The sequence below is a fragment of the Globicephala melas genome, chromosome 2 (assembly GCF_963455315.2).
Source record: "Globicephala melas chromosome 2, mGloMel1.2, whole genome shotgun sequence".
NCBI lineage: Eukaryota > Metazoa > Chordata > Mammalia > Artiodactyla > Delphinidae > Globicephala > Globicephala melas.
The window spans coordinates 165,226,686-165,245,328 of NC_083315.2; the positions used below are offsets into that span (position 1 = coordinate 165,226,686).

The 18,643-nt window shown below is 35.7% G+C and overlaps 2 protein-coding genes across 2 annotated transcripts in view; one reads left to right on the plus strand and one right to left on the minus strand.

The window, feature by feature from the left end:
* Positions 1–18,643, minus strand: part of TC2N (tandem C2 domains, nuclear) — a 46,210-nt gene that overhangs the window by 14,386 nt on the left and 13,181 nt on the right. Inside the window, exons 2-8 of the mRNA XM_030883557.3 lie at positions 16,298–16,420; positions 14,713–14,946; positions 7,818–7,985; positions 6,245–6,336; positions 4,951–5,026; positions 4,312–4,412; positions 3,469–3,585 (exon numbers count right to left, since the gene is read on the minus strand). Of these exons, the coding sequence (XP_030739417.1) occupies positions 3,469–3,585; positions 4,312–4,412; positions 4,951–5,026; positions 6,245–6,336; positions 7,818–7,985; positions 14,713–14,946; positions 16,298–16,364 (855 nt within the window). The 5' untranslated portion in view covers positions 16,365–16,420. The remainder of the gene's footprint in view (positions 1–3,468; positions 3,586–4,311; positions 4,413–4,950; positions 5,027–6,244; positions 6,337–7,817; positions 7,986–14,712; positions 14,947–16,297; positions 16,421–18,643) is intronic.
* LOC132596781 (ribosomal biogenesis factor-like) lies at positions 12,826–13,511 on the plus strand. The gene is given in 3 exon segments (XM_060293658.1): positions 12,826–12,906; positions 12,908–12,964; positions 13,437–13,511. Coding segments are annotated over 3 exon segments (213 nt in total).

An 18,643-nucleotide genomic window follows, 5' to 3' on the forward strand; every position in this document is an offset into this window, starting at 1 on the left:
AATGTTCTTTTTATTACTTTTAATATTTTTAAAACCTTGGCTTACTGTGACCTAACATCTTCTTGACACTAGACTGTTTTCTGCTTATAAATTTCCTAACATCAATATTTTAGATACTGTGCCCAAATGTTCACTTTTACGGTAATCACTTATGTCTGTGTAGTCAGAATTGTGTTTCTGAGAGCCTCCCAACCACCTGCGCTTTCTTTTTCTTCCAATCTCAAGCCATAGATCACATCAATAATACAGTAAGCATAAAATGTTTAATTTTTAAACTCAGATGCAGTGAGCTTACAAATGAAGTACGTGTACTGGTTTACTTTACATTTTGCCATAATAGGGGACTCCTAAACAACTTAATAATAAATTTTAAAAGATTCCAAGCAAGTTTTAATATGAGAACATTTCCCCCTAACTTTTCCTAAGTTAGCTGAGTTTTATTTGAAAATCAAAAAGTCAAAGTGTTTAATTCACTAAGTATTCATCTGTGAGTATCAGGATTAAAACCAGAGTTAAGATTTATTTCCATCTAGACTTTCTACAATGAATATTTTTGTAAAGTGAGATCCTAATATTTACACATAAATTTTGATTACTGCTTTTTCACTTATTAAGAACATTTTTCCACGTCCTTAAAAACTCTTCCTAGGGCTTCCCTGGTGGCGCAGTGGTTGAGAGTCCGCCTGCCGATGCAGGGGACACAGGTTCGTGCCCCGGTCCGGGAAGATCCCACATGCCGCGGAGCGGCTGGGCCCGTGAGCCATGGCCGCTGAGCCTGCGTGTCCGGAGCCTGTGCTCCGCAACGGGAGAGGCCACAACAGTGAGAGGCCTGCGTACCGCAAAAAAAAAAAAAAAAAAAAAAAAACTCTTCCTAAACATTATTTTTCATGGCTGCCTAGTATTCTATCACATGGTGTTATGGTTTGAATTGTGTCTCCCCAAAAAAAGATGTGTTGAAGTCCTAACCCCCAGTAACTCAGAATGTGGCCTTATTTGGAAATAGGGTCATTGAAGATGTAATTTGTGAAGTTAAGATAAGGTTACACTGGAGTAGGCAGACCCCTAATCCAATAAAACTGGCGTCCTTATAAGAAGATAGCCATGTGAAGACACAGAGACACATAGAGATGAAAGACACGTGGCCATGTGAAGATGAAAGCCAATGATTAGAGTGAAGCCAAGGAATGACAGGGATTGCTGGCCATCACCAGAAGCTAGGAGAGAGGCATGGAAGAGATGGAACAGATTCCCCTTCAGAGAAGGAACCAACACTGCTGACACCTTGATTTCAGACTTCCTCTGAAACAGTGAGAGAGAAATATTTGTTGTTCTAAGCTACCCAGTTTGTGTTACTTTGTTAACAGCACCCATAGGAAACAAATACACAAATACATGGTATACCAAGAGTTTTCTCCACCATTCCCCTATGGGAAACATTTAGATAGTTTCCAACTTTTCCTCGATGAACAAAACTGCCAAGAATACTTTATATATATTTTGTTTGCATCTTAGATTATTGCCATGAAGTAGATTCCAAGTAGAAACACTATGTTAAAAAGTATAAATATTTTAAGGTTTTTTCTTTTTAAAAAAAATCATTTATTGAAGTATAGTTGATTCACAATGTTGTATTAGTTTCTGATGTACAGCAAAGTGATTCAGTTATACATATATTCTTTTTCATATTCTTTTCCATTATGGTTTATTACAGGATACTGAAGATAGTTCCCTGTGCTATACAACAGTAGGAACTTGTTATCTATTTTATATATAGTGTTTGTATCTGCTAATCCCAAACTCCTAATTTATCCCTCCCACAACCCCTTTCCCCTTTGGTAACCGTAAGTTTGTTTTCTGTCTGTGAGTCCATTTCTGTTTTGTAAATAATTTCATTTGTATCATATTTTAGATTTCACATATAAGTGATATCATATGATATTTGTCTTTCTCCTTCTGACTTACTTCACTTAGTATAATCTTATTTTAAGGTTTTAATGTATATTGTCAAAATAATTTCCAGAAAGTGTTATGGTCTAGAGTGCTTGTAAAATTTTCCTAATTTTTATAAGCAAAAAAAGAAAGAAAAGAGAAAGCAATATGTAATTTAAATTTGTATATCTATGAATACTAGTGAGAGTAAATTTTTTTCATGTTTATTAGTCATTTGAATTACCTTATTTTTAAATGATATGCTCTTGTAGAAGTTGCATTTGTATGGAAAAACACTAACCATTCAACCCATATCAGAAGACAAAAATGAAGATATATTTAAAGTGAAATCTATCTATAAAACAAATTCAGGATCATAAGTCTTCCAGTTACGATCATTGAAAGTATTTAAAAGAAATTAATTGTAATCATGCAATTATTTCTCAAAGCAAAAGTGGAGTGGGGGAGAGAGGATGAAAATATACACATATATTTATACAAGAAAAGTAAATACAAGAAAAGTAAATAGTTTCATTAGATATTACTCATCTTCTATATATTTTAGTGATTAAGGTTTTCTTTTTATATACAATGGAATATTACTCAGCCATAAAAAGAAACGAAATTGAGTTATTTGTAGCGAGGTGGATGGACCTAGAGTCTGTCATACAGAGTGAAGTCAGTCAGAAAGAGAAAAACAAATACCGTATGCTAACACATATATATGGAATCTGAGGGGGAAAAAATGGTCATGAAGAATCTAGGGGCAAGATGGGAATAAAGACACAGACCTACTAGAGAATGGACTTGAGGATATGGGGAGGGGGAAGGGTAAGCTGTGACAAAGTGAGAGAGTGGCATGGACATATATACACTACCAAATGTAAAATAGATAGCTAGTGGGAAGCAGCCGCATAGCACAGGGAGGTCAGCTCGGTGCTCTGTGACCACCTAGAGGGGTGGGATAGGGAGGGTGGGAGGGAGGGAGACGCAAGAGGGAAGAGATATGGGAACATATGTATATGTATAAATGATTCACTTTGTTATAAAGCAGAAACTAACACACCATTGTAAAGCAATTATACTCCAATAAAGATGTTAAAAAAAATTAAAAATAAATGCATCTTAATATTGGACAATGAAATATCAAGTATTTCTGAGGCTCAAAACGATTTTTAAAAAAGCAAGGGGTGGGGCTTCCCTGGTGGTACAGTGGTTGAGAGTCCGCCTGCCGATGCAGGGGACGCGGGTTCGTGCCCCGGTCCGGGAAGATCCCACATGCCGCGGAGCGGCTGGGCCTGTGAGCCATGGCTGCTGAGCCTGCGCGTCCGGAGCCTGTGCTCCGCAACGGGAGAGGCCACAACAGTGAGAGGCCCGCGTACCGCAAAAACAAAAACAAAAACAAACAAACAAAAAAAAAGCAAGGGGTACATAATTTGTAGTTTTCCAAAAATAAAACACTTTCTTATTCCAATTCTTTACATGGGTTAAAGTGACAAATAGAAAAACATAAAAAGATAGTCAAACACAAACACTTACATTAGAGCCTTCCTTGACTGAAGATTTGAAATGTACTGGTTTGGGCAATGTTAGTATTCCTTTTATAGAAATAGTAGGATTATCTCCATAACTAGAGGGCCAACTTAAATCTCTGCACTAGAAAGATAAAATAAAAATACAGTTTGAGTTTTACAAAGGACCCTGACAATACAAATATTTGATACATTTCTTGAGTTAATGACTTAAATAAAAACTATAGGGCTTCCCTGGTGGCACAGTGGTTGAGAATATGCCTGCCAATACAGGGGACACGGGTTCGAGCCCTGGTCGGGAAGATCCCACATGCCGCGAAGCAACTAAGCCCGTGAGCCACAACTACTGAGTCCGCGTGCTGCAACTACTGAAGCCAGCATGCCTAGAGCCCATGCTCCGCAACAAGAGAAGCCACCACAACAAGAAGCCCACACACCGCAATAAAGAGTGGCCCCCGCTCGCTGTAACTAGAGAAAGCTTGTGCATAGCAACGAAGACCCAACACAGCCAAAAATAATAAATAAATAAATTTATAAAAAAACTATAAAAGTAAACTTTAGTCTACTGAGATCTTCTGTTTCATCAACATTAAAATAATCTGACAATGTTTTAGACATCATATCAATTTCCTTCTTGAGGTTAAAAGCAAACATATTTCCATCATGCCTATAGATTTATTTTTCTTTAGATTCTTTATTAAATACTATTTTCTGTAAAATCCTATAGAACCCTAAATTCCAAAGAAGGTATTGACCCATTCCCTGGAACAGAGCAACAGTAGATGCTTATAATTTATAGTCTAAATATTCAATTATGTACGAAAAGTTTGTATTAACTGTATTAACTTACCTGTAAAACTGTGATCCAGATCTGCTCTACTGAAGAATTATAAAACATTTTCACATTTAATCTCCCCAAATCTCTTTCATCTCCTGATAGAGTAATTGTATCTGCATTGTAAAAGAACAAAGATGGTTGAATTACTACACAATCCTTCCAATCCAACTGAGCTTTGATACAACCCAATTTTAAGAGCACAACTGAAAACTGCTATAATTACTTTTTAAAGTTGTCAATTTATTAACACAAAAATCACACTTCAATGCTTTTACTGAAGTGCTGGGGGAAGATATACTATAAAAAGTACCTGGCTTAAAAACTTAACCCAATTATAACCTGAAGAATTTAAGTTAAAACTAAGAAAAACTTTCCCAAATAACACTGATATGGCCTTAATACTGTATGCTTCTGGAAATTCCCTCACTAACATACTTTAAAACAAACGAAAGGTATTTAATTTTAAAGACGCCTTTATGCCCGAACACTAAAAAATGGACCATCTGATCTGAGTATTCATATGCAGATAACACTGACAACATACATATAATCATCTAGACTTTTTTTAACCTTATCATAACTACATTCAAAATACTATTGGGTAGAAATAATTCCCTTAAGAATATAAAAGTAGAATACTTTATTCCTTACCCAGGCTTCTGTTACTCCCCTGAGAATTTTTCCTTGAAGAAGAACTACTGGGCATACTGGACAATGAATCATGTCTCTACAAATAAAATTCTTCTTTAGTCAGATGTTGCATATCAGACTTTAAGGATTCTGAAACTGATGCCCCAATACCCACCCTAATATCAAACTGAGTGCTAATCATTCTGACAGTGTTACTGGTCAGAATTTTTCACTTTTAGATAGTAAAGGGGGAAAAGGTTTTCTGTGTGTGTGTTACCAGGAAAATAGTAAATATCTTAGTAGGTAATATATGGGAAAGCCTTTGCTGTTTTTGGTTTGGCTTTGTAATAAGGAGGAAGAGATTACTGTTTATATGTCATACTTGCAAATACTAATGAAAATCAGAATATATTTGGAAATGCCCTGTTACCTAAAAACCTATAAAACAGCAGTTATCAAAGCATAGTCCCCTGGGCCAGCAGTTTCAGCATCACCTGGGAACTTGCTAGAAATACAAACTCAGGCCCTGATGCAGAGCTACTGAATCAAAAGCTCTGGGGATGAGGCCTGGCAATCTGTATTTTAACAAGTTCTTCAAACAATTCTGATACAGTAAAAAAAAACTGGTGCTATAAAGAATTAATTCTGCAAAAAATTAACTCAACTGAGGATTATTAAGAATACGTTTCCATTTAAATGTATGCATATACATTCACATGGAAAAATGTCCACAGGTACATATAACAATATTTTCATAGTACTTTTATTCTCAGTTATAGGAACATAGGTGATTTGTCTTTTTACCTTGCTTAATTCTGGTTTCTACTTTTAAAATAATAATCACAGCTTACTTTATTTAAAAAAACATTTTTTAAACATCAAAAAACTCAATTCTATTTCAAAAAAAGGAGAACATTGTGTTAATATTCATGAATAATTAAAGTTCTACATCTCAATAGAAATACTAATTTTTACTAACTAGGTAGTTATGTTCAATAAGGAAAGTCAAATCAATAAGCACTTTTAAGTATAACATTTTAAATTCCAACTGCCTCAAGACTGCCTCATTACACACCATGAGAAAAGTAAGATTCATAGAAGAACAAGAGAAAAACTATTGCCTTTTAGTATTCAACTGAGACCTTCCTGAAATAACGCACATGGGAAATGCCAAGCGTTTATTCTTTAGCTATTAGGACAGATACATCTACAAAATATACATAACATGTTGTTCCTAATGTAATTCACACATTTTCTGAAGTTTTAGCTTGAAAATAAATTACTGCATATAATTAAATTCATATAAATAATTTACCTGAATGAACTGCTGAGATGAACTTGTAAGATCAAACATAGACTTGCTTAGTCCAGGGGAATTGGGAAGTCTATTGGTCCTTAAGTCACAAACTACAAAGGGACATGAGAAAATTACTTATTTTTATAGTAAAGAAGAAGAAGGACTTCCCTGGAGGCGTAGTGGTTAAGAATCCGCCTGTCAACGCAGGGGACACGAGTTCGAGCCCTGGTCCAGGAGGATCCCACATGCCGTGGAGCAACTAAGCCCACGCGCCATAACTACTGAGCCTGCACTCTAGAGCCCACGAGCCACAACTACTGAGCTTGTGTGCCACAACTACTGAAGCCCACGTGCCTAGAGCCCGTGCTCCGCAACAAAAAGAAGACACCATAATGAGAAGCCCACACACCACAATGAAGAGGAGCCCCCACTCGCTGCAACTAGAGAAGGCCCACGCACAGCAACGAAGACTCAACACAGCCAAATTATGGTTTCTAAAATAGAAACCATAATTGTTTATAAACAATAAATGAATAAATTTTTAAAAAGCACACACATTAAAAAAAAGGAGAAACACTTAATTCTACTTAATTACCATGAACTGAATCTCTATAGGAAATATAGCATGAATATTATATGCAAATCTACTTAAGAGACAAAGCCTTCTAATCAAGTTTAAAAATTGCTTTTCAATTATTTTACTTTTGTTTGAAACAGAAACCAACACAAATCAAACAATACATTTTCACATCCACATCAAATATCAAGCAGGAAAAATTCATTCTTTTTGCTTACATGATCCAATTCTTCATCCCAGAAGAATAATCTAAGAGGATGTAAGTCCTCTATACTAAATGCAATTCAACTATTTAATGAGCACTTATTACAATACTGAATTCCATGTACTGTTATAGTTCGAGTCTGTATATGTAGTTTCCTTCCTAAACTATAAGATCATTGAAGAATGGAATTCTGTATAATAATTGTATAGTCTAGCACAGTGATGAAATACATATTTAAATAAGTATTTCTACTTTATTTCTAGTACGTCAGCCTGAATTCAGGGTTTGAGATAGCTATATATTTTTCCTGAATATCAGTGAAAATTCTGTGAATCAGATATGTACAGATAGTCTATAATTGATACAGTCTCAAATATTAAACTAACGAAGACTGGTAATCATTTAGGCATTTTCTATTTTCTTTGTTTACATTTCTAATCTCATCATTAGTTTCTAAATGCATCATTTTCACTGAATAGAGCAGAAAATAAATAGAGCTAGTAAATACTTGTTGTAGAATATGAATGGACAGATGTTATATAAAATATGTGCAAAATCTAAAAATAAAATTTCTTTCAAAAAAGGACAAACAAAATGGAACTTGGAACTACCAATATACATAACTCATTAATCTTTCATTTTTACATTAGATATAAACCACAGAGAAGTTACGATGTTTATCATATCACTTCTGAAGCCTGCTTTTCTCTTTATTTTTAAATTGCTTTTCATAAGATGAATCATTTCTTCCAGAATTTAGATTGAATTTGATTTCTACATTTGTTAAAGAGGAAAAATTTTTTTCATACCCGATCCATATCGTTTCGTTGTTTCTGAACGAGGAAGAAAGCGCCGACTCAAATCAGGTGACACGTGCTGATACATGTAGAATGGGTTATACACATCATAGCTGGGTCCATGCTGAGATGAACTGGAAAGTTCTACCTTTCTAGCTCCAAAAGATGCTCTGGCAGATCCTGAAAGCAAGTGTTTCTAAAGTTTTACAACACCCTTTTCTTGGAGTTATTAGCCAACAACTGGTGTACCCAAGGCAAAGGGAAAAAAATGTCTCAAGTAATACTAAATCACATGCATTTGATATCTAAAAACATGAGCAGATGTTTATTCAGGCCTAACTGTGTGGAGTATTCTCCCAGGTGTCAGTCATGAACCTTGCTCTCAAGACAGTCTGATAAATGTCTGGCATTCCTCTTTGCCCTACAGACAATTCTACATTTTGTGACCGGAGTTTCCTTTATTTTTCTACTGCAGAAAGAACATCTTTTAAGTAAAAAAGATAATCATTTTTTTGGGGGATGCACTCTTTTCACAAAGACAGAACATTTATAAAAACTGACCACATGCTGAGATACACTGAGCAAGTCTCAATAAATTTGAAAGGACTGAAATCAGAGTATGTTCTATAACCACAATGCAATAAAGTTAGAAATCAAATAACGAAAAGAAGAATAAAAAATATTTATATGGGGGCTTCCCTGGTGGCACAGTGGTTGAGAGTCCACCTGCCGATGCAGGGGACACGGGTTCGTGCCCCGGTCCGGAAAGATTCCACATGCCGTGGAGCGGCTGGGCCCGTGAGCCATGGCCGCTGAGCCTGCGTGTCTGGAGCCTGTGCTCCGCAACGGGAGAGGCCACAAACGTGAGAGGCCCGTGTACCGCAAAAAAAAAAAAAAAAAAAAATTTATATGTAAACATAAAGAACCAAGAAACACCAAAATATAATCCTTAAGAAGAAAGATTTGCTCTACTCAGTATTAAGAATAGAAAATTTGAACAATAATAAGATCAATGGAACAGAGTAGAAGGCTCAGAAAGAGAAACCCCTTTTATGGACACTTGATTTATAATCAATGTGGCACTGCATAACAGTGGGAAAGAATGGTCTTTTCATTAAAAGGTGATGAGTTCCCTGGGGGCCTAGTGGTTAGGATTATGGGCTTTCACTGCCATGGCACGGGTTCAATCCCTGGTGGGGGAAGTTCCCACAAGCCACACAGCGCGGCCAAAAAATAATAATAATAAAAGGTGATAAGACAATTGGATATTGATGTAGAAAAAAAGAACACTTCAATCCAACAAAACATATTCACAAAATATAAATTCCATGTGGACTGTAGATCTAAATTAAATGTTAAAGGCAAACCAATAAAACTTCTATATTTAATTAAATTTATAAGAAAGTTCTCACGGCCTTAGACAAGGGAAGCACTTCTTAAATGGAACATAGTATTAACCATAAAAACAATTTTAATAAGCCTAACTACATTACAATTGAAAATTCCCATTGGTCAAAAGACTATTTAAAGAGAGTGAAAAGGTAACCACAGAGTGGGAAAAGATATGTGTAACATATATAACTGACAAAGGGCTCATATCCATAATATATGAGGAACTCCCACAAACCAGTAAGAAAAAGACAGGCAAGCCCAAATATAAACTGGCTTAAGACTGAGCAAGTACTTCAGAAGAGAGGCTATCCAAATAGCCAATAAACATGACCTGGTGATCAATCTCATTAGTCATGAGGGAAATGCAAGTTAAAACTCCAATGAGATACCACTCATTCATAATGTTGAATGAAAGAACTCATAACAAAAGAATATATACTGAACATGTAATTTCATTTATATAAAGAACCCATAAAAAAGAGTATATATTGTATATGTAATTTCATTTATATAAAAAACACATAACAAAAGAATATATATTGAATATATAATTTCATTTATATAAAGGTCAGAAAACAGAAAAAAACTAAACCACAACATTTAGGGGTATGTGCTTAGGTGGTCAAAAGTAAAAATAGCAAGAAAGTGATGATTATTACAACTGGGATTCTGATTGCTCTAGAGTGACTGAAAAGGGGGAAGATGGAAGCTTTTGTTTTACTAGTAACACTCTCTTTATTTGAGTGGTGACCATACACGCATTTTGCTTTGTATCAAATCACTGGGCTGTAAATTTCTGTTTTGTTCCTTTTTTCTATGTGTATTATATCTCACAATTTTTTTTTTTTTTGCGGTACGTGGGCCTCTCACTGTTGTGGCCTCTCCCGTTGTGGAGCACAGGCTCCAGATGCGCAGGCTCAGCGGCCATGGCTCACGGGCCCAGCCGCTCTGCGGCATGTGAGATCTTCCCGGACCGGGGCACGAACCCACGTCCCCTGCATCGGCAGGCGGACTCTCAACCACTGCGCCACCAGGGAAGCCCTATATCTCACAATTTTTAAAGGGTAAAACAATAGATCAAATTCCTTTCAAAGTTAAGACTCACATTAGAAATAACAGACGTAAAGTTTTTCAAATGTTTAAATCATCACCATCTTTTAAATCTTTTTATCCCATTTAAAATAGAAACCACAGTAGAAACTAATATTTTCTGAAAAAGCTAAACAATAAAACAGGTGGCTTCACACTGAGTTCAGAAAAGAAAAAGAAAATATGTGGTTATGAAGTGAGATCTTATCCTCACACTCTGGTTCAAATAACTATGTGTACAATCCAAGCCCTGTACAAAGGCAGAGGGATGCCAAGAGGGAGGTATCATGCCAGAGAGCCTTATAAGGAGCCTGTACACCTTATAAGCTAACTCTTAAATCGTTCAGCACATAAACACTGCTACAAAAGTCTGTTTATGGTAATAAGAGTAGCACTGTCAAGAGCAGTAGCACCAAAGATGACTCTCTACCTTTATAGGCTAGCCCCAAAAAATGAATATTCTTACTCCATTTTTCCTTTATAAGTCAGTCAGTAAAGAATTCCAATTTTCCCCTTAAAAAGATATCAGTTTTAAAGTTCAAGAGGCATTTCTCTCAATTTACAGAATCACAGTGCTATAAAACTAAACGTAAAGTAGCACAACTGCTTATACCTCTCAAAAGCCCAATTAAAATTTTCAATATTTATTCAAAATGCATTCTCTTAATGGATAGGTAGATAGATATGAGATGAAGCAAACAGAGTAAAATGTTAATAATACAATCTGTTATCAAAGCAGTAAGCTGCAGCTATAATCAGATCCATCAGCAAGTAAGCAATGCAACTTAACAAATTTAAAATATCTGAAACATTATTTTAGTCATTATTGATAGTGGTCTGCTCTACCTTCTCAAAATCTCCATATCAGCCCATCACTCACACATTCATGTAAACATACAAGATACACATGTTTGATTTCCATAATTAGGCACCAAGAATACTTTCCTGACTCTAATTAAATAAAATAATTTTCTCTCCAATATGCTAAAAATCAGATGGCTTTACCAGATCTTTACTGAGCCTATAATTTAAGTGTAAACCAATTTCTCACTCATTCAACTCAAAAAGTAATCTGTTTTCTAGTGATACAATGAAAAAAAAAAAAAAGACAAAAGAAAAACTATAACATATTGCCAGGTAGGTATTTCTTACTTGTCTTCTGATAATGAAAATAATACATAAAATACCCTACATGTCTAAAAATAGAGAATTTATTAACTAAATTATGGTACATCCATATGATTTAGTACTATGGAGCCATTAAAAAGCTTCACAATATATGATATGAATAAAACAGATTACAAGACCATTTATATGGCTTAACCACAATGTTGTTAACAAGTGCGAGAGAAAGAGAAAGATCAATCGATCAGGGTATCCTGTGAGCCAGAACTTTTAAAAACTGTTTTGGAGAGACACTGCTGATATGTGCAAAACAGGGTGGCAGGCCAGGCTTAGGGTTCATCCTTCCTTGCTTAAAAAAAAATTATCACTGTTACCAGACCCAACTCTCCTGTAGATAACTACAATAAACTATAAAACAAAACAAAACCAAACAAACAAAATACCCTGAAGGTACTAGAGAGTGAACAAAAGTAGTGAGGATTCTGAACAGCACTTGACTCTGGGACAAAGGGGAATGGCCACCTGTTTTTAACGACTTTTAGCCTGTGGGCAGGACAAAATTGGCACTGTGCAGGGTGGATAAAATTCTGGTAGAAAACCCAGTCTTTCTGGCCTGAAGAACAGAGCGCAGAGTTCAGAGCAACCACAGCTGCTAGAAAGTAAGGTGGGAATCTTGGAAAGGAGAAAACCTCAAGTTCTATGACTAAAAGTCTGCTCAAATATCTGGCTGATCCCTGAACCACACATGTGTGGGACAGACTCCAACTAAGGATAAAAAAACGAAGCTCAGATAGCAGCTGCCACCAAAGACACAGAATCTGCAGCACAGTACAATCAAGTTAATTGCCTGCTGAAGTTAGGGAGGGAGGGAGGAAGGGACGGAGGAAAGGAAGGAGAGAGGTAGGGAAGGGAGGGAGGGAGTGATGGAAGGAAAAAAAAAACCCATCGGAGTAATGTAACAGGTTCCAGAGTCTCCACCACATAACATCCAACATCCAGAACACAATCCAAAATTACTCCACACAAAGAAACAGGAAAATGTGACTCATTCTCAAAAAAAGACAATCCACAGAATCCAAACCTAGATGACCCAGATGTCAGAATAGTAGACAAAGATGTTAAAACTCAAAGACCTAAAAGAAAATAGGTTCACAATAATGGGGGCGGTGGGGGGGAAGAAATCACAGAAAAGAAATAGAAACTATAAACAAAGAACCAAATGTAAATATTACAACTGAAAATACATCTAAAATTAAAAACTCACTGGATGGACTAAACAGCTGAATGGAAATAATGGAGGAAAGAGACAGTGAACTTGAAAATAGGTCATTATTATCCAGCCTTAAGAACAGAAAGGAGAGGCATGCAGATGGCGTCACCGGGAACTTGAGCAGCTGCATGAGGGTATCAGACAATGGCCAAGAACAAACTAAGAGGGCAGAAGTCCAGGAATGTATTCCACATAGCCAGCCAAAAAAGCTTAAAAGGTTGAAACTAAAGCAAAACCAGTTACCACTAATCTTAAGAAGATAAACATTGCGAGTGATGAAAAAGTTAACAGGACTTCCCTGGTGGCGCCGTGGTTAAGAATCCACCTGCCAATGCAGGGGACATGGGTTCGAGCCCTGGTCTGGGAAGATCCCACATGCCATGAAGAAACTAAGCCTGTGCGCCACAACTACTGAGCCTGTGCTCTAGAGCCCGCAAGCCACAACTACTGAGCCCACGTGCCACAACTATTGAAGCCCGTGCACCTAGAGCCCGTGCTCTGCAACAAGAGAAGCCGCCACAGTGAGAGGCCCATGCACCACTGTGAAGAGTAGCCCCCACTTGCCACAACTAGAGAAAGCCCACGCACTGCAATGAAGACCCAACGTAGCAAAAATTAAAAAATATAAAATGAATAAATAAATAAATCTTTAAAAAGAAAAGAAAAAGTTAACAGAGTGAATAAAGCTTCTGTAGATATACAAAAGAACTTGCAGCTTCTCAAAAGGCCTTTCCCTTGAACCTCTGCAGAAACAGCTGACTCCTCAGCAGTATCATGAAAATGAACCAGTTAATGTTGATGAAGCTACAAGATTAATGGCTCAGTTGTAATACACTGGTGATGCATCAAATTCCCCAAAAAGACCAATAAATTAAATGTCTTATACAAAAAAATAAAAATAAGAAGAATAGAGAGGAGCAAAAAAGGTGGAAAAAAAAGAAGCCTCACAGACACATAGACAAAAAGGTCCAACATATGTGTAATTGGTATCCCAGAAGGAGAAGAGAGAAAGGATGGGGCAGGAAAAATATTTAGAGAAATACTGTAGATCTTGATAGGAGTTTGGATTACATTGGTATATCCCTTTGTCAAAGCTCAACAAATACACGCTTAAAATCTGGGCAGTTCATTGTGTTTAAAGTTTATGTCAAAAGAAGAAAACTGTAGACAATTGAACTTAGTAAATGATATATATGCTTAAGTATTTAGAGGGAAGTGTACTGATGTCTGCAATTTACTGTGAAAATGCATTCTCCCCTTACCCCCAAAAGGATTAATAACGGTTAGAGAAATGGATAGATAGGTGTGTGATAAAGTATAATAGTAAAATGTCAATGACAGAATCTATGTGGTGGATATACAGGCATTCATCATTAAGTTCTTTCAACTATTCTGTATGTTTGAAATTTTTCAGGGAATAAATCATTGTGAATGACAGTGTTTCAATGAACTAAAATGAAATATTTCTAAAATACAAGAGTTACATGTTGTTCCCTTTTATCTTCCTTAGTTCATTGGCCTCTAAAACATCAGCCAAAATTCAGCCAATGAATCTACCTCATTCAAATGGCTGTTTAGGCTGGGAAGTGTATTTAGACTGAGAAGTATAATAATAAAGAAAGAAGGGAAGGAAGAAAGAATACTTCATTGCTTCCTTATTTCTCTTTACACTAAATTTTAGAAAATAATAAGACTATTTCCTGTATTTACTGATCTAAAACAGAATAATTCCTCTATTGTTTTTCTTTCTAGATATGTGAAGAATAACTGACATATTACAATTATATTATTCCATTAGAAAGGTCAAATCTACACACAAATGTTGATTGTGATCAGATTTCATAAAGGACTTCAAAAACACTGTACAGTAAGTTCCTCTACAGAAAGAGCAGAACATATAAAAAATGAAATGTAAAATTTGTACATAAAAGATATTTTATATCTTTACATATGTAAAAGGGCAAAATAACAGCAATAACAGAATTTAAATGCTGCAGGCTGATTTTTAAATCCTGCCATTTTACTGTTTACCTTCAAGTTCTTCCAAATGTGAAGGCGTTCCTTGCATCCTGGGCTGAATATAAGATAACTTAAACCTGGGCACCACAAACGGTACTTCTTTGCCATCAGATGGTAATTTGGAAAGTAAATAATCCTCAGTACAGCCAACCTGAGGCTTTACAGAGATGGACGTCAATGGAGGTATACAGATAGCAGTATTTTGACTATTTGATACTGCTGCTTTAAAGTCTCTTTCCACAGATACTGCGTAGAAGAGAAGAGAAAAGAGAAAAAAAATCACAAATATGTATGTAGATTTATATATAATAATCTAAACCTAACATGCTTTGGTACTTATTTAATCATTTTAAAGGAAACTGCTGATACATAAACTACTCGTGGGTCCTATCAAGCACTCTGGAATCTACATTAATTCTGTCTAGCCAATATTTGAGAAGTTAATATACTACTGCCAAAGTATATTAACTTATCATAATGGTAAAAGCAGTTTTTAAAGAGTCTCATTTCCACAAAAGAGCTCACAGATGGAAAACAAGTTTATACTGTAGTTAATTCCACAGTGCATTCAAATAATAATCTAGTCATTTAAATAAAAATACTGTCAACAAAACAATTCTTGTTGTCAATACCAGCGGTTAATTTCAGTCTTAAATACCAAAAGTTACTTTGAAAAGAAGCTAAAGGTCTCGAAGTCTTTACCAAAATCTTTACTAAACCACAAAATAAAATGTACTTTGACCCTAGAATAATATCGACTCTCCCTGTACTAGCTTCTATGACCTATTTTGTCCATTATCTTGAGAGATTCTTGATTCCTAAACTGTGTGACTTAGGATGGGGAGGTAAGGGACACCTAGAGCTAATCTTCATGTACAGTTAGTACTGTCTATAGACTGAATGGAAGTACAATTACTATTGTGTTGGAATTTATGAAATGCTTTATTGCAAAAAAGAAGCCTTCATACTCAAAAACATACTAAGAAACTATGCTTTAGACAAAGAAATATAAGAAAGAGCCAGAGAAAAATAAAGTTCCAGTCATAACCTTGAAGAGCTGAGGAAACCATGCAATAGAAAGCGAAATCTCCAGGAGTCCTTGATAAATGTGGGTCTTGATAAAGTTACAGGTCTCTTCTCTATTGGTCGTTCATTCATTCATGAAAGGCACTTTTTAATGCATTGTTCGTAAATTGGAAATTCTCTGTATTTAAATTAAAACATTTGCCAGAGTATGTTATCCCCCAAATACTTCCCTACTTTTGCCCATACTATTTCATCCACCTGTAATATTCATGTCTAATCCTCACCTTCTCTTACTCCCTGCTTCCCACTCAGCTTGCTAAAATCCTCTTCAGACTTCCATACCACGGATCATCTTCTTTGTGGTGATGTCCTAGAGTGTCTCCTGAGTTGAATTCATCTCTCTCTCCCCTATGCCCCAAGGTACTTTCATACTGAGCTAGTGTGCCTTACATTTATGTTTCTGCCTCCCCCGTGAAGTTAGGAAACATGTCTCATTTACATTTATATCACAAAATGTCACAAATAAAGAAGACATTAAAAAATGTTGAAATCAAAACAAAGCAAAACTCACAGTTGTGCTTTTCTGTTCCACCATAGAAACATCCTCTACAGCAACTCTTTATAAATTCTGTTGCCATTACATTCAATCTCCAATATCCAGCAAAAGATACAAATTTCCAATTTTAATATTAATCTGTTGGTAGAATAGAAAACAAGTTAACATGATCATGCTTAATGTCATTAGATATCATTAAATAAATCACATAATCTGTCTTTCTAAGACATAATGAGGGCTCCAAAGCAAAAATGTTTAGAGCAAAATAGATTTTTGTTCCTTTAGGCAATTTTATATAACCTGGGCTCCTTATAAGCTATTAAAATGACATGCTTAAAAATTACTAAATGAACAATCTTAATGTTAAATCTGAAAAAAATTCCACTCTCCATTTTCTCTTTCGACTGATATATCTAAATCAATGTCCAAATAAAATTTGCAAGAAAATATGACACTCATAGAAAGTGTGAGAAAATGTTCACTTCCTCCAAATTGATTCTTTTGGTAATCCAAAGGCCCTATAATGAATGAGGGCCAATAAACAAACAACTTCGTATTTTTTGAGTTAGTTTAATACTGAGAATTACACTAACAGAAAAATCTAAAACTCTCTGTCTCTCTCTGTCTCTGTCTCTTTCGCACGCGCGTGCGCGCGCGCGCTGCGCGCGCGCGCGCACACACACACACACATATCAGCTAACTAAACCACAAATAAGATATAGTGGAAATACAGAGAGTCTGTTTTAAATTTACCAGGAACATAAAATTGTATAAGAAGCCAATTGCCTACCTTGGCTTCAATGACTTTGTTCCAAATGCACTCTTTTCATTTATGCCTACTACCTGTACATTTTTCATGGGAAATTTCAAATGCATACAAAAGAAGATAGAATAGTATAACAAAACCCCCACCACCTAAACAATGATCAACTCAAGGCAAATCTTAATTCATCTTTATCTCTCTACTAACCCTGTCCTTCAGATTATCTTGAAAAATATTCCAATCATATAATCTCACTCATAAATATTTAAGTAATTATCTCTAAAAGATGTGGCTGAAGGACTCAAGACTTAACTCCAAGGGGTTCTACTGGCTAAACATGGATCAATTTGAGCATCAAAATAAACAGTAACTGTAATGGGTTGTAACATGTCAAGTATTTCTAAAAGGTACTCTCTTTTAACATAACCATAATAACATCATCACATCTAAAAAGTTTAAGATAATCAACTACCCAATGTTCAAATTTCCCCTATGGTGAAACATTTTTTATAGCTGTTTTCTGCAAATCAAGATCAAAATTTGGACTGTTTCCAGTCTTTTGCTGTTAGAAATAGTGACACAGTAACTTTATACACACATATTTTCAGATATTTCCCAGTATATATCTGTAAGACAGATTCTTAGAGATAAGGACTACTGGGTCAAAAGGTAAATATATGTGTAATTTTGTTTAATACTGCTAAATTTCTCTCTAAAGTTGTACCATTCTGCATTCCCAGTAGCAATGTATGACAGTACCTGTATCTATCACCAAGAGAATATTTGTCAAAATGCTGGACTTTTGCCAATATGATAGGAAAGGAATTATATCTTGTGCTGTTTTAATTTGCACCTCTTATTATAAATCAGGTTGGGCACCTTTTCATATAAAGGCTAATATGTATTTGTCTCTATGAACTCACTGTTCATTATCTCTTGCCCATCTCTCTATAAAGTTATTGGTCCTTTTCTTCCTCAGTTTTAGAGGATTTTCATAAATTTGAGAGATTAATGCAACGTCCATAATGGAAGCGGCAAACATTATTCCAGTTTGTCGTCCTCTTTTCACTTTGATTTACTAGTGAAATTGATTTACTCTGATGATGGTGTTTTCTGCTATGCAAAAAAGGAGGGGGAGTGTGTATTGTATATACAAATATGCATATATACACATATACATACATATATAAGTGTGTGAATACTGTACATCCTGGTACAGTATGAGAAGTGAATCCAATCCTAGCTTTTCTTAATTGACTATCCCAGTATCACAAACACCACTTATTAAAAATTCCTATTTTTTTCATTGATTTTAGGATGCTGCTTTTATTATAGACTAAATTTCTACATGCCATTGGGTTTTGGTTTTTAATTAATTCATTCATTTATTTTATTTTTCGCTGTGTTGGGTCTTCGTTGCTGTGCTCGGGCTTTCTCTAGCTGCGGCAATTGGGGGCTACTCTTCGTTGTGGTGCGCATACTTCTCATTGCAGTGGCTTCTCTTGTTGTGGGGCACGGGCTCTAGGCGCGTGAGCTGCAGTAGTTGTGGAGCATGGGCTCAGTAGTTGTGGCGCACAGGCTTAGTTGCTCCGTGGCAT